This window comes from Folsomia candida, unplaced genomic scaffold, assembly GCF_002217175.1.
Source record: "Folsomia candida strain VU population unplaced genomic scaffold, ASM221717v1 Fcan01_Sc030, whole genome shotgun sequence".
Classification (NCBI taxonomy): domain Eukaryota; kingdom Metazoa; phylum Arthropoda; class Collembola; order Entomobryomorpha; family Isotomidae; genus Folsomia; species Folsomia candida.
The window spans coordinates 193228-208688 of NW_019091222.1; the positions used below are offsets into that span (position 1 = coordinate 193228).

The window sequence follows — 15461 nt, forward strand, 5'->3', positions numbered from 1 at the left end:
ATTTGCGATTGTCGAAGCGATTTTAAACGTCATCGCAACTGTCAGTCCGGACGAAATAATATGGCTCGTTGGAGACTATTTTTTTAAATCAAAATATATAAGCTTTTAAATTTTTTTCAGATTCGCCTGGTTTTCCGGAATGGCCGCCTGCCTCACAAAAATGTCTTGTCAGGCCAGAAATATCATCGTAGCAACACTACGATTCTACAGTTACGGGACAAGTCCACCGCCACAGCAAAGAGTTTATAAATTTTTCATTGGTGATTTAAATTCACACAAAACCATGGGTTTCACCGAGAATGGTTGAAAAATTACAAAACTATTTGTTTCATTGTGAATGTTTGGAAAAATCCAGAAAACTGGACACGCTGCAAATTTTAAAAGATAATTTTTAAAAGCTTAAAATGCGGTATTCATAGAAAAGGGAAAGAAAGGAAGAAACCGCGTTTATGAAAACATGTTGTACTACCCAGAAAATGAATAAAACAATCTGCAGGGATAATTCACCTCTTAACCTGTCGTATTAGATGGACTACATTTTTGGCGTTGCAATATTTAAACTGTACGCAGTTATTTCGGGTGAAATGTACACAAGAATGTTGGAAAACGGAGAATTCAATTAAATTACGCCAACCGCCTACCTTAATCGCGAAGGGTGACGTAATATTCCAGCACAAGAAACGTTTTTGAAAAATTGCACAACCGCTTAAATTATAGTATTGCTTCAATTCGTTCCTTTCTGTCTGGTACACTTAGGCGGAAAGGTCACACATTATACATAGTTGTTTGTTAAAATTTGATTACAATCTTAATTAAAACTGGGAGACATAATCGTGAGGTGCACGTTGTCAGCGTTAGAAATATGGACGGGTTCATATTAATATCACAGACATGTCTTGAAAGCGACACAGAGTATAAGGCGCCTTGATTAGACCACTTGTATCGTAATTAAACCAGTCTGCTCACATTCATACCGCACTAGGTTGAAATGTTTTTAGAAAACAAATTAAATATCCAGCCATAATTATTATCCCTTATGTCTGCTACATTCAGACAGAAAGTTGTCAAATTTGTATGGTTTTTAATAAAAACCGCTAAATCGATTGCCCTAGAAATATCATAATCTGGCAATTATTAACATTATAGTTAGAGAATTTGTAACCATCAAAAGTTTTGGGCGACTGAAACCAGCACAATCTATTTGACCAACGCTGTCCAGGATCTCCAATTGCTCAGTAAAGGTAAGACAGTTACCAACGGCATGACATGCTTGCAGACAATTTTTGGGCTCATTTGCAGATTCCGTAATTTTTTTAATACCTTGAAAAAATTTCCACTGCGTAAATGTTAATGCAATAGTTCTAAAACCGCCCTGGGGCCTGTTGCATAAACATTGACAATCCGACAATGACAATTTGACAATTACAGGGCGACATTGACAATTAATTATGAATGTTGTTGCATAAAAAAACCAAGGAAATTTCGACAGGAACCAACCTCTGTCAAAGTTTGACAGGTGCCTGTCGCGATCTCCCTTAACAACTAGAAACTCGACTATAATTTTTTGCACTTTTTAGCCCGAGTCAGGGCTTATGTAACCGTCATGTCTGTCTGTCTGTCTGTCTGTCTGTCCGTCCGTCTAACGATAACTCTCTTTAAACTTATCCGATCTGGTTGAAATTTTCACCATGTGCTTATCGGGTGAAAGTACGAGTCAAGTTCGAAGATGAGCCAGATCGGTCCAGTAGTTGACCGGTGGGGGTCATATGATTTTTAAAACCATAGGGGGGACCCTTTGGTTTTTTGAGTTTGGTGCAGAATATTCGAAATATTCGTAGAAGGCTGAAATTCAGCATGATGGTCCAATTGGAGGTATAAACTAGGAAAATAGAGTTAAAATTGAAATTTTTTTCAAATACGACCCTGTTGGGTGACCCCCACCGATTTTTAAAAATCATCCTAGAAGCTTGAAATTTGGCATATAGGTCCATAATGGCTTCTAATGAAAGAATTTGAAGTAAAATTTGGAAAAATTTAACCCAGAGATACCCTATAGGGTGACCCACACCGATTTTCAAATATTGCTTTAGAACCTTGAAATTTGGCATATAGGCCTCTGACGGCTTCTAATGAAAGAATATGAAATTTGACAGTGTTAGTGATTTGTAATAAGAGATATAAAATGAAATCTATGGTATCCAACTGAAATTCTTAAATTTAAATTTAAAATTAAAGATTTGTTGCTATGAAATAAATAATGTAAACAAAAATAAGAAAAGTGTTTGTAATTAATTGATTTAGTTTTTTATTTAAATTGCAATTTTACGGCTTTCTTCGGATTTATTCTACTGAAATCATTCCAAATCCGCTTTAGTAATAATGCCAAAATTGAGAAAGCAGTCTCAGATTCAGTTGAAAAATTTAAAGAAGTTAAAAAGGGAGGATGAAGATTACAGACGGTGTGAACGGGTAGCCAACAGTAATGCGAGGAAAAAAGCGAGAGAAGATATAGTAATACGTAAAGTACGGAACTTTTAGTCTTATTTTAAATTATACCTTGCTAATGATAGTTAAGTTAATTAGTAGTGATGATTAATAATTAGGTAGACCAGTCTACGAATAGCGAAAGGCGGAGGAAGGCACGGGAGGATGAAGAGAGCCGTAAAGTAAGTTATCAATTGAATCATTTGCAAGTTAAAATTGGCGTGTTAACTAGCTTCTCGCTGACAATTAGGCAGAACAGTCTGCTGATAGCGAAAGGCGGAGGAAGGCGCGCGAGGATGAAGAGAGCCGTAAAGTAAGTTATCAATTGAATCATTTGCAAGTTAAAGTTGGCGTGTTAACTAGCTTCTGACAATTAGGCAGAACAGTCTGCTGATAGCGAAAGGCGGAGGAAGGCACGGGAGGATGAAGAGAACCGTAAAGTAAGTGATCCATTGAATTATTTGCAAGTTAAAGTTGGCGTGTTAACTAGCTTCTCGCTGACAATTAGGCAGAACAGTCTGCGGATAGCGAAAGGAGAAGGAAAGCGCGTGAGGATAAAGAGAACCGTAAAGTAAGTTATCCATTGAATCATTTGCAAGTTAAAGTTGGCGTGTTAACTAGCTTCTCGTTGACAATTAGGCAGAACAGTCTGCTGATAGCGAAAGGCGGAGGAAGGCGCGCGAGGATGAAGAGAGCCGTAAAGTAAGTTATCAATTGAATCATTTGCAAGTTAAAGTTGGCGTGTTAACTAGCTTCTCGCTGACAATTAGGCAGAACAGTCTGCGGATAGCGAACGGCGGAGGAAGGCACGGGAGGATGAAGAGAACCGTAAAGTAAGTTATCCATTGAATCATTTGAAAGTTAAAGTTGGCGTGTTAACTAGCTTCTGACAATTAGGCAGAACAGTCTGCTGATAGCGAAAGGCGGAGGAAGGCACGGGAGGATGAAGAGAACCGTAAAGTAAGTGATCCATTGAATTATTTGCAAGTTAAAGTTGGCGTGTTAACTAGCTTCTCGCTGACAATTAGGCAGAACAGTCTGCGGATAGCGAAAGGAGAAGGAAAGCGCGTGAGGATAAAGAGAACCGTAAAGTAAGTTATCCATTGAATCATTTGCAAGTTAAAGTTGGCGTGTTAACTAGCTTCTCGTTGACAATTAGGCAGAACAGTCTGCTGATAGCGAAAGGCGGAGGAAGGCGCGCGAAGATGAAGAGAACCGTAAAGTAAGTTATCCATTGAATCATTTGAAAGTTAAAGTTGGCGTGTTAACTAGCTTCTGACAATTAGGCAGAACAGTCTGCGGATAGCGAAAGGCGGAGGAAGGCGCGCGAGGATGAAGAGAGCCGCAAAGTAAGTTATCCATTGAATTATTTGCAAGTTAAAGTTGGCGTTTTAACTAGCTCATCGCTGACAATTAGGCAGAACAGTCTGCTGATAGCGAAAGGCGGAGGAAGGCACGGGAGGATGAAGAGAACCGTAAAGTAAGTTATCCATTGAATCATTTGAAAGTTAAAGTTGGCGTTCTAACTAGCTTCTCGCTAAAATTAGGCAGAACAGTCTGCTGATAGCGAAAGGCGGAGGAAGGCGCGTGAAGAAGAGGAGAGGCGCAGAGTAAGCTACCGTGTTTTTAATTTGCACGAAATAGAAGGTGAAATTTATTAATTTATTATAGAAGGAGCAAGAATCAGATACAGAGCGCAGAAGGATTGCACGAGGAAATTCTATATACAATGAATTTGTGAAGGTAATCAAGGAAGGCCCAGATCATGCGTGTGCTAGTTGCGATGGACTATTCTTCTTATCATCGATGAGGCCATTCCTACGATCGGTGTTGGTGCAAAAGCACAGCTTTGAATTCTGTGTAGCTGTGCTACGTCCAGGAAATGAAAAGGGGTTACTCTGCTCAACATGCTTCCGACATATTAATCAGGGGAGTGTTCCTAAGCTCAACTTTTCAAATGGATTCAGTTTCCCTACTATTCCAGAAGTTCTGCGACCACGATCTACGAAACATCCAGAAGGACTTACTCAATTAGAAGAAAGATTAGTCGCCGCTAGAATTCCGTTTATGACTATCACTAAGCTTGGTGTGGATCGGCAATGTGGACTGAAAGGCAACGTGATCAATGTCATTAACCCTATCAATGAAACTGCTAGAATTCTTCCAAGACGTTTTGAAGACGCTTCCGTAATTCAGCTGATGTTAATGAGGAAGATGGAGTACAACAATCCGTACTTGTTCGAAAGTATTCGTCCCAAAGTCGTATATGATGTAGCAAAGTATGTTGCCACTACTGAACTCTATTTAGAGGAAAATATCGTGTTATCTGATGACTGGTTGCGGGATGTTGAACAGCATAAGGTTCCCGAAAATCATCATAATGAAAGCGAAACAGACCAGATGGGAGACGTATTAAATCCGGGTGGACAACAGACGCTTGTGATGGATTTTGACTCTATCGAAAATAATGAGGCCATCAAGTTTGCACCTGGTGAAAATCAGAAACCTATTTCACTTTTATCGGATTTGAATGCTGAGGCCTTATCTTTTCCATCAATATATTGCGGAGAAAAACGCCGAATAAAGAATGTTGGGATCAGTAGGACGGATATCGCAAAATCAGACGCGAGGAATAGAGATAGACGTTGTGCAATCCCTAGCAAACTTCTGTACTCCTTTAAACTAGTTCAAACTCATCAAATAGCAAGTCAAGTCCAGTTATGTTTGAGGAAGAAAAAAGGTAGGGGGAAACCAACTGCAGCAAACTTGATCAACGAAGACTTTGTGGAAAATATGGTTCAGCACGACGACGCCTACAAAGTTTTGAGGAATGTTCGGTCGTCCCCAGCATACTGGCAGGATAAGCAAAAGGTCCTGATGTCTATGATTCGACAGCTAGGAATCCCAACTATGTTTATAACACTTTCAGCAGCTGAAGTGAAGTGGGTGGAACTCATCGTAATTTTGAAGAAAGTTCTCGATCAAGAAATTATTACAGAAGACACTGCAGAAACAATGAAATGGGAAGAAAAGGCAGACCTAATTCGAAGAGATCCAATCACTTGCAGCCGGTATTTCGACTACAGATTAAGGCAATGTAGTAAGTATATTCTCCTGCACTCTAATGGCATCTTCAAAGAGCATCCGGTTGTTGATTCGTTCACTAGGATAGAATTTCAGCATAGGGGTAGTCCGCACATGCATGGGTTATTTTGGTTAAAAAATTCTCCAAAGTATAATGAAGATAGTCCAGAAAGTGTGACGGAGTGCGAGGCGTTCATCGATAAGTACATTTCTTGTAAGGTAGATGTAGACGGGGTTATTCACCAACAACACAAGCATACAAGATGCTGCGAAGTAACTTTTAAGGGGGTGAAGAAATGCAGATTCGGTATGCCTTATCCACCAATGGCAAGAACACGAATCCTCCTTCCGTTTCCAGCTGAATATCCAGAAAGTCTGAGGTCTGTTGCTACGAAGAATCTTGGAGCTGTGAAAGATCAAATCCAGTACCTTGTTGGTGACAAGATTAACTTAGAATTTGAAGAATTTATGGAATTGCTGGGGCTGGATGAAGCACAGTACATTATGGCTGTACGGAGCAGTATATCTCGTCCAACCGTTTTTCTTAAACGAAAAATTACAGAAGCCTTTACGAATGCTTACAATCCAGATTTAGCAAGATTGTGGAAGGCGAATATGGACATACAATTTATATTGGATCCCTACGCTTGCTGCAAGTACTGCGCTGCTTATGTAAGCAAGAGTAACCGCGGGATGTCAGAGCTTCTGAATCAAGTTATACAAGAACTGAAGGGTGGAAATGTTTCGTGCCAGGACAGACTAATACGGTTTTCCCGAGTGTTCTTAAACGGTAGTGAAGTGTCGGCGCAAGAAGCAGCTTATTCAGTCTTGTCAATGCCTCTTTCTAGATGTAGTAGAGACTCAATTTACATAAACACATTGCTCCCAGAAGAACGAGTGTATATTACCAAGTCTGCTGACGAATTGAAAAAGTTGCCTGAAGATTCTACAGATGTTAACGTAGATGGACTACTTGAACATTATTGCCAACGGCCACGTGAATTAAATGAATGTACACTGGCTGAGTTTGCCGCTTTATGGACGTATTCGAAGAAGAAACCTGGAAAAGAACTTGTTCAAGTAAGTGGTTCAGACGATGAAGATCATAGTGCTGAAGTCGATGAAGAAGACGCAAAATTTTATCAACTTGTTAACAAATCTGGATATATTCGAAGACGGAAAAAGTCAAGAATTATTAGATTCCGAAATTTTGGATTAGTTCAAGATCCAGAAAATTATTACCGGGAAAACGTCATGCTGTATCTTCCTTGGAGAGACGAAGAGAGTAATATATTGACTCAAGATTGTCGACGCTTATACGATGAGAACCAGGTAGACATTGAACGTGTAAAATCAGAATTCGATAAGCGTCTGGATATTAGTAATATGGAAAATGAGATCAAGCAACTTAATATTGAGGAAGATTTACCCAAGCTTCATATCGATGACGAATTTCGGATCCTCAACAATCAAGACCTTGAAGCTGATTTTGGTTTGGAATTAGGCAATGTAACAGTGGAGAAGGCTCAAAAAATCAAAATGCCGAAAATGCTTGCTGACGATGACTATGAAAAATTGATAACTAGTCTAAATGAAAAACAGGAAAAGTTTCACAATCATGTTATACAGAATGTGAGAAGGGGTAACCCACCATTTTATGAGTTCGTGTCAGGTGGAGCTGGGGTGGGGAAATCAATGCTTATCAATGCCATTACACAAACAATAATGCGAGACGCTGTAAAGGTAGTTGGTGAGGACCCTTCTCGGCTAAAAGTATTGTTGTGTGCTAGTACCGGAATGGCTGCTTTTAACATAAGTGGAGTGACCTTGCATCAAGCTTTCGGATTGCCTTTTAACCAGTTTGATGGGACAATGCCTCGGTTGACAGAATCAACAAGAAACAAGTATGCCAGTGAATTCCGGGATTTAGATTTGATTATAATAGACGAGATTTCGATGACCAGCCGGGAGCATTTATTTCAAATTGATGAAAGGCTGCGACAAATTTTTAAGTCCCCTAGTGATTTTGGAGGAAAATCTATTCTAGCCGGTATGTAATTATATGTAATTAAGAGAATGTGATAACATTAGGCGGAATGAGTGTGATTTATTTTCTTTGTAGTCGGAGATTTCCATCAATTAGAACCTGTGATGGCTTCTTGGATATTTGCTGAACCAAATAAAGGAATGGGGCTACTGGGATCAAACTATTTATGGGAGAAGTTCAGATTCTTTGAATTGACAGAGTGTATGAGACAGAAAGATGACAAGAAATTTGCAGAAGCTCTTAATCGACTCGCAGTTGGGATGTGTAATGACGAAGATATCGCGATGTTTCGATCACGAGAAGTTGAGCTGAATGGACTGGCACCTCCAGATGGTTCAATTAGACTGATGTATGGAAATCAAGACGTAGAAACGTACAATAACAAGGCCCTTTCTCTACTAGATAGCGAAGGAATCATTTCTTACGCCAATGATCGCGTACAAGGTAGGGGGAAAGTTGAGCATCACACAGCAATTCGGGAAGCCGCTAAGAAACTACCAACCAAGAAAGCTCAGAATTTGCCAGCGGATATCAACTTCAAGATAGGCTGTAAATACATGATGACGGTAAATTCAGACACATCGGATGGATTGGTCAATGGGGTGATCGGGACTCTTAAAAAGATCGTATACGGCCGAACAACAACTGGAGAAAAGGTCCCATTGAAAGTTTGGATGGATTTCCCCAAAGAAATTGGAAACAAATTGAAGAAGGTACAAAAAAAGAAAAGTCAAGTATCATCAGATTGGGTCCCGGTTGGAAAGGAGAGTCGTATGATTCATCGCTGGCCGGGACGAAACCTAGAAGTTGTGCGAACCCAGTTTGCTTTTGTTCCTGCAGAAGCCATTAGTATTCATAAGAGTCAGGTTAATGGATGTGCTAAAGTTATATGTTTGTAAAGTCTTACGACTGACATTGTTTTAATTGACAGGGGTCTACTTTCAAATTTGTGGTTGTGAGCGTCCATTACAGTACGAAGACAGGAGGAATGAGAAAAATTTCTAGAAGAGCACTTTACGTAGGATTTAGTAGATGTCCAACTCTGTCAGGACTATTTATAGCTGGGAAGTTTGAAGCGCCAAATGCGCCAGGTCCAGATGATCCGGTGATTGTGGAAATGAGCAAGCTGCGCAAGCGTCCTGTGATTTTCGATGGCGAACAGGATAATTTCGACGATAAGGATGGTAATCTGATGGCAGGAAAATCGGTTGAGCAAAAAATAGTTTCAAAGAAAGAGATTCAAATTGATTCTGACAATGATAATGAATCGGTACTTAAAGAATTAAAACAAATAGCCATTTTACACAATTTAATGAATTTATTTGCGAATTGCAGCAAGATTTGTCGAATCTTGTACTAGTTCAAGTAGGAAATTTAAGATTCTATAGATCAGACTTGTTATCGATTAGTAATCGAACTGGCTGGCTTACAGATGGGGTACTGAAAATTTATATTTATTTACCTATGAATACCATATTCTAATGTTGTGAATTGGTTAGGCTATCGACTGTTTTCTTGAAGTACTCAAAATGAGCATAGCAATTCGACGATGGGAGTCGTTCCATAATTTTGGAGCATTTCTAGTCCAGCACGTTCGAAGCAATGATGGATGGAAACGACGAAACTGGGTATAGAAAATATACAATTCTGGCTATGGTTAGTAATATTATGAAATTTTTATATTAGGAGATAGAAATTTCCTCGACTCTTCTGATCTTCCCGAGATGTCGTAATGGTCATTGGACAGTGATGGTTGGTGACAAGAGAACTCGAATAGTGACGTTTTACGACTCGATGAATAACTTTGAGAATTCTGAGGATATGATGGTTGTAAATGTTATAAATTTCCTATAAATAGTTACTTTAATTTTGTTTATTTGAAAGGTTATTTTGGAATTCTTGAACTATGTAAATGGAGAGAATATCGGTTGGCAGGCACAAAATTTCTTGCTCGAAGACTTTCGGAAACAGACGAATGGATGGGACTGCGGAGTGTATTTGTGTTTATTTATAAAATGTTTGTGTGCTGGTGTTCAATTCAATTTTAGTCAATCAGAAATGGGAGTATGGAGAGAAAGGATTGTCGAAGCAATTCTAAATGTACATAATGTAAGTTATATTAATAAATGTTTTATTGAAAGTACTCCATATAATTAATCGGTTGTATCGGGTGAAGTCAGAAGCCACCGATATATCGTATTTTTAACTTGGCATATTTTCCATGTCATTGGCAACCATGATCAACTTTGAAAATTCATATCTCCATTTTTTGACGAACTACATTACTTGAATTTGCTTTCATAAATTAGTCCATGTTATGGAGTTTATGTATAAATTCGGTTGTATCGGGTGATATATCGGTTAGGTCGGTTGAAGTTCGAACGGTGAAGTTGGTATGTTTACCACCCCATTAGCAACTATGTTGTACCTTGAACTTAATATGTCCGCTGGGTTACCATGACCTAAAAAATATTATTTAAACCTGATGGGTCACGTTTGGAAATAAACAAATAGAAAAAAATATTTAAAAAATTCTTCCATTAAGTATTTCAAACTAGAAGATTTTCTTTGGCGTAATGGAGTCGTGTGGTGAGAAAAGATGTTCAGAAGAGGAGATTGAAGCGAAACGACAAGCTGCTAAGAAGAGAAAAGAAGATTGTGTTCGGGTGAAAGAATGTCGGTCTCTTCTGAACTGGATGGTCGCAACTACTGTGAAGAAGGAGAATGTGGAGAAAGAACAGGCAAATTTGAAAATGTGGGAGTTGGATGGCAGAGCAAAATTCGTCATGGAAGATGGGGAAAACTCTTTTCTCGGTGAAGTTCTGGGTTAGTTTTTCTTGAGTAATAGGTCTAATGGTCACTGTACAATGTTGTGATTAGCGTAATGGTTTTAGACGATTTTGAACTTGGAACTTTGATGGATGAAATTGAATTGCCGTCATCGTGTAATGTTCCCTCTTCAGAAATCCTGCCACAACAGTCTGTTGTAGATGCGGTGATTGGTAAACATTTAGTAAATTACATTAATTTGGCAGCGTTGATTTATTGTATATTTCTAGATGGCGTTGAGCTTGAATTTATACCGGAAGTGGTGGAAACATCTCAGCTGCAGCCAATAGCGTCGTTACCTGTTGGTATCGTAGCTGCATTGGATCAAGAGCGTGAAGAAGTGAGAGTGGAGGGGAACATAGTGCAGCGGAAGTCAACTCGGCCACGAGTTCAACGAAAACGGTTCGAATGATGTTTGTTTGTATTTAAAACATAGGTTAACATCTGTTCCAGATGATGTTCCGGGTTAGTTGTCCACGATGGATGAATAAAAGGTTTGGAAAGATATATATATTTTCCATTGTAAAATTGGCATTTATTTTCTTCCGAGTGGTCTTTCCTTCCTCGTAAATATTTGGTGTCACATGTCGTGGTTGGGCGTAAGATGTGCAAAAGCGCCGAAGGTCACACCCACAGGGGGTGGGGTTGGCATGTCACATATTGTCATTCGAATGGTCTTTCCTTCCTCGTAAATATTTTGTGCCACATGTCGTGGTTGGGCGTAATATATAATTTGATATAATTTGTTGTCATGTCGATATGATGAGTAAAAAATAAATAAAATTGTTGATTCGAAATAAAAATATGATCCGCATTTTTATTCACATTTTGGAAATTTTGCCAATTTTATTTAAAAATTTAAAAAATGGGTCATTTCGCAGCACTGGAAGGATTAACCGACGCTCAGTTTAACAAATATATAGCCGACATTAAATTGCCGTCCAATGTATTTCTTTTCAAGGCAGGTGAATTTTTTCTCTATATTGACACTGTAGGGACAAAGACAATCACGCCAGCGTCCACACTCGAAGTTCCGGAAGGTGTAGATACGCTGTTGATCCCGATTTCTTACGACCATTCTCCTAAGATGAAAAATTTAAGACGAATAGAAGACCACTTTGCCCTTCTGATTATGAAAATGAACAAAGAAGATGGACATTGGGAAGCTACGTACGTGGATGGCAAAATGTTGGAAGGTCAGCGGATTTGTAAGGATCCTCGTTATCGTCGTGTTAGGACCAACTTGATGCCAAAGCTGAGGAGAAAGTTTGGTCAATCTATCCCAATGACCACGTTTAGATTCAAAACGGAGATGAGGTAAGTAAAAAGTATCTATGTACTATAATGTTATGTATTAACAACACATATTTTCATAAAAGGGTCCCCAATGGTTGTTCACTGCCGGTCCTGAATGCTGTGGAACGCATAGGAAAAGGAAAGTCTTTATCAACTCCCACTTTTAAAGAGGAATATAAGCTGCTACAGAAAATTATGAGATTTTTTGAGAAGAAAGGGGAGAAAGTGGGATACAGTATGGATGAGTGGAATAAGATACAGGTATTAAATTGTATAGTATGTATAAATAGTGTGTAGATTGTGTTTTTTATGTTATGTATGTATTTAGAGTGCGAATGAGAAGAACGTGGAGGAGGACAAGGAAAATCGTGTTCCAGTATGAAGAAGATGGCCAGGATGCGACCCTGAGGAAGAAAGCGTGCTTTTAATTTATTAATTTCTTGTATATGACTTATGGCTGGTGCTGGGAGCGTCTAAAGGCGTAGTCCGAGCCTAAGTTTATAAGTATTGTTTATTGTTCTGTACATTTTCTATACATATGTACATATATTTTCTCTCCCAAACACAGAAATGGGAAGGGTTATATAAATATTATGTGAAAATTCTCCTGTCAGGATTTGCATAATTGTTTTTTTTCTTTAACGGTTAATATTTAAAAATAATCGGACTGGTCGACAAAATACACCCTGACTCGGGCTATCTAGACACTGCACACTGTAGGTTTTTAGTTTATTTTAAATAAAAAAAGTTGCGAGTTTTTCTATGATATTTTTCGGAAAACTCTATGGTAAAAAGTGGATTTTCCTATGACGAATTTCGGAAAAATCTATGGTGAATAGTGGATTTTTCTTTGACAAATTTTGGAAAAATCTGTGGTAAAAAGTGGATTTTTAGAGGTTTTCCTCCTTCTAAAATATTAAAATCCATAAAAATTTAACCATAAAAAATTTGCTACTCCGGTCAATCCCACTTTCAATTCTTCGTATCTATTTTCATTACATGCACAAAAATGTATGTTACCTACTCCTTCTAGTGGGTGTGGCCAGCCCAAATGGGGTCATATTTCCTTGGGAGATTTCTTGGGAGTTTCAAGATTGATTGTTTTTCACCACGTTAGGCTCTTTAATTTAAAGAATTGATGGAATTATTAAAGAATTTTCTGAGAAAAACACAGACAAATCTTCTGTCGTTCTTCTAAATTTTATGCATTTTGCTTTTTTAAAATTAAACAGTGGCTGCACTTCGCTTGTTTTAGAATTACGGAGATATTACACTCTATATTGCAAATTTTTGTTTGGATTTCCTAAAGTAATTAAAAACATTTTTGATAATTTTGTATGGTACATTACGTGAGTTTGTTATTTTAATGATTTAATAGGCTAAGTTCGCATATAAATAACACGCTCAAATAATGAAACAAATTTGATTTTTAACTAATTAACGACAATCCACTTTTCAATTTAAATTAGCATTTTTTGACCCTAAATATGCAAAGTTTAAAGGGCAAAGTCCCTATTAATCAATATCCGTCCTCAAAATTAAATATATATGCAATTTTACTTAAATTTTCAAGAAGAACCGTGATTTTTTTATCGTTGACACGAGAAACTACCTGTGTCATAATTTTTGTGACAATTTGACAATTCCATGTCAATATAAGTTTTATGAGACGGGGTTTTAAAAATTCGATGACAATCTCCTGTCATGACAATGATACAATTCCCTGTCACTGTAATAATCATTTGTAATTTTATGCAACGGGAATTATGACAATTGTCATAATGTCATGACAATTTGTCGAAATGTCGTTTTATGCAACAGGCCCCTGGTAATCCAATACTGCTTAACAATTTTGGCATCCTTAACAGTTGGATCGTCCAAATAAATAGATAAATGGATTTAACTAATTAGACTAATGTGCATGAAATTACTTGTTCAAGCATATTTAAGAGATCTACGTCCAATCCAAATGAATACATAAATCAGTTTGAAATCTGGGTTAAAACCACAATTAACGAACGACAAAATAGACCCTGGACGTGGGGGTTACATATTTATTTTGGGGTAGCTTTTTCAAAGATTAGCGGTACTTGACAAAATCAAACATATTAAAAAGAAGTTTTTAATGGTTTAAATAGTACTAAGGTTTGTCTGTTTTTATATTTTATATTTTATTTAACTTGATATGCTCTCACTCATTTTCGTGGAAGACAATGGTCAAACCTTTTAAGAAAGATGTTCTTGCTTGTCCATGTGAAATTGCTGAGTTATTGCCAGTCATACAGTATTCCAGTCTACATAAAATGCATCAACGTCTGTTCAGGTAGTTAAAAAATATTCCAATCCCAGATACCTACAGGGATAATGGTTACAGAAGGGTGAGTCAGATGGCTGAAATCACTTTTGAAAATTGTCCTAGAGCTTTATTTTTCGTTGGTAAATTTTCGTAATTGGTTCAATGTGAAGCCCTTTAGTTTGCCGAACAAGCCTCGTTTGACACCATTTTCGGTGTGACTTTGTTCCACTCCACCTGAACTTTTTTCCAAAGTCCGTCCAAATGCGCGCCTTCCGCTGGAAGAGTCCCTGTTTCAAGTACCCGAATCCAAAAAAATCTATTGGACTGATGTCTGTTGACTTCAAAAGCGATTCTGAAGGTGTGATGATGGTTATCCCTAGTCTTTGTTTTAAAACGGTCGCATACGCGACCGTTTTGCGAGAGGTGTGAGAAGACGCCAAATCCTGATGTACCACCACCTTTGATGTCTCCTCCCCGTACAGTTTAGTGACTTCAACTTCCATCTAAAGCTTCAAAACTTTGTCGATGTAGTAGGTCGAATTAATTTTTACTTTTGGTGGAAATCGGCGAAGGGGAAGGACTTCTTTTCCGGCGATTCCGCCAACAACCATGAACTTTGCATCGTAACTTTCATGTTTTTCGACGACCCAGTTTGATGGCACAGTTTCTCCTTTTCGGCGGTATGAAATTCGTCTTTTTCCATTGCAATTGGTCAAATAGAACCAATCGTCACCTAGAGTGACTACATTTTCAAATTTTCTTTGTGACATGTATTTTTAATACAGTTTTCGTGAAGTGGTTTTTCGATTCTTGATACGGGACGGCTTGAGGAGGTGAACTCGGTGTTTTCTCCGCGTCAATCGTTTTAAATCCAAATGACTGACCTTACGAATCGTTGACTGGATCACCCCCATCATTTTGCCATACCCCTTTATGAAATTGGATTTTCCTTCTTGACGAAATTTGCCACCTTTTGGATCTACCTCTTTGTTCCAGCGGATCGTGGTTTCGGTATCGGTGGGTGTGGTGCCCCAGTGGGTGCTGCGATTCTCTTAATTCCAACGGGATTTAATACGTTATGAACGTAGGTTTGACTGACATGGAATCAATTTATCGCCAGTTTATTGATAATCGTTCTCTGGGACAATCTTCCTTTGGAAAACGCTTTGACGAGTACCCCACATTCGGAGGGCGGTTGTGGGGGCATCGTTGTGCATAGGTCAAAGTTTTTTTAGTGCAAACTGGGTGTTAACTATGTGAGAACAACACCTGAAAATTTGAATATTCTCGGTTGTTTTTAACTTAGGTAACCCCCACAATTCAAGTGATTTTTGCCAGCTGAATAACTCTCTGTACGTTAAAACAACGTTCGTGGCGAGTGAATGTGAAGGGTACGGCATGCCATTCCCGTCACATAAGGTGCAA

At 38.4% G+C, this 15461-nt stretch overlaps 1 protein-coding gene across 1 annotated transcript; it reads left to right on the forward strand.

Annotated features, from left to right (window-relative positions):
- The first annotated feature begins 2379 nt into the window (after nt 1-2379).
- On the forward strand, nt 2380-9469 carry LOC110860191. The gene is made up of 19 exons (XM_022109246.1): nt 2380-2511; nt 2604-2666; nt 2735-2797; nt 2862-2924; nt 2993-3055; nt 3124-3186; nt 3255-3317; nt 3382-3444; nt 3513-3575; nt 3644-3706; nt 3771-3833; nt 3902-3964; nt 4032-4094; nt 4156-7618; nt 7691-8481; nt 8547-8885; nt 8951-9052; nt 9115-9243; nt 9302-9469. The coding sequence occupies exons 1-19, from the start codon at nt 2380-2382 to the stop codon at nt 9467-9469; spliced, it is 5880 nt and encodes a 1959-aa protein (XP_021964938.1).
- Nucleotides 9470-15461: the final 5992 nt, after the last annotated feature.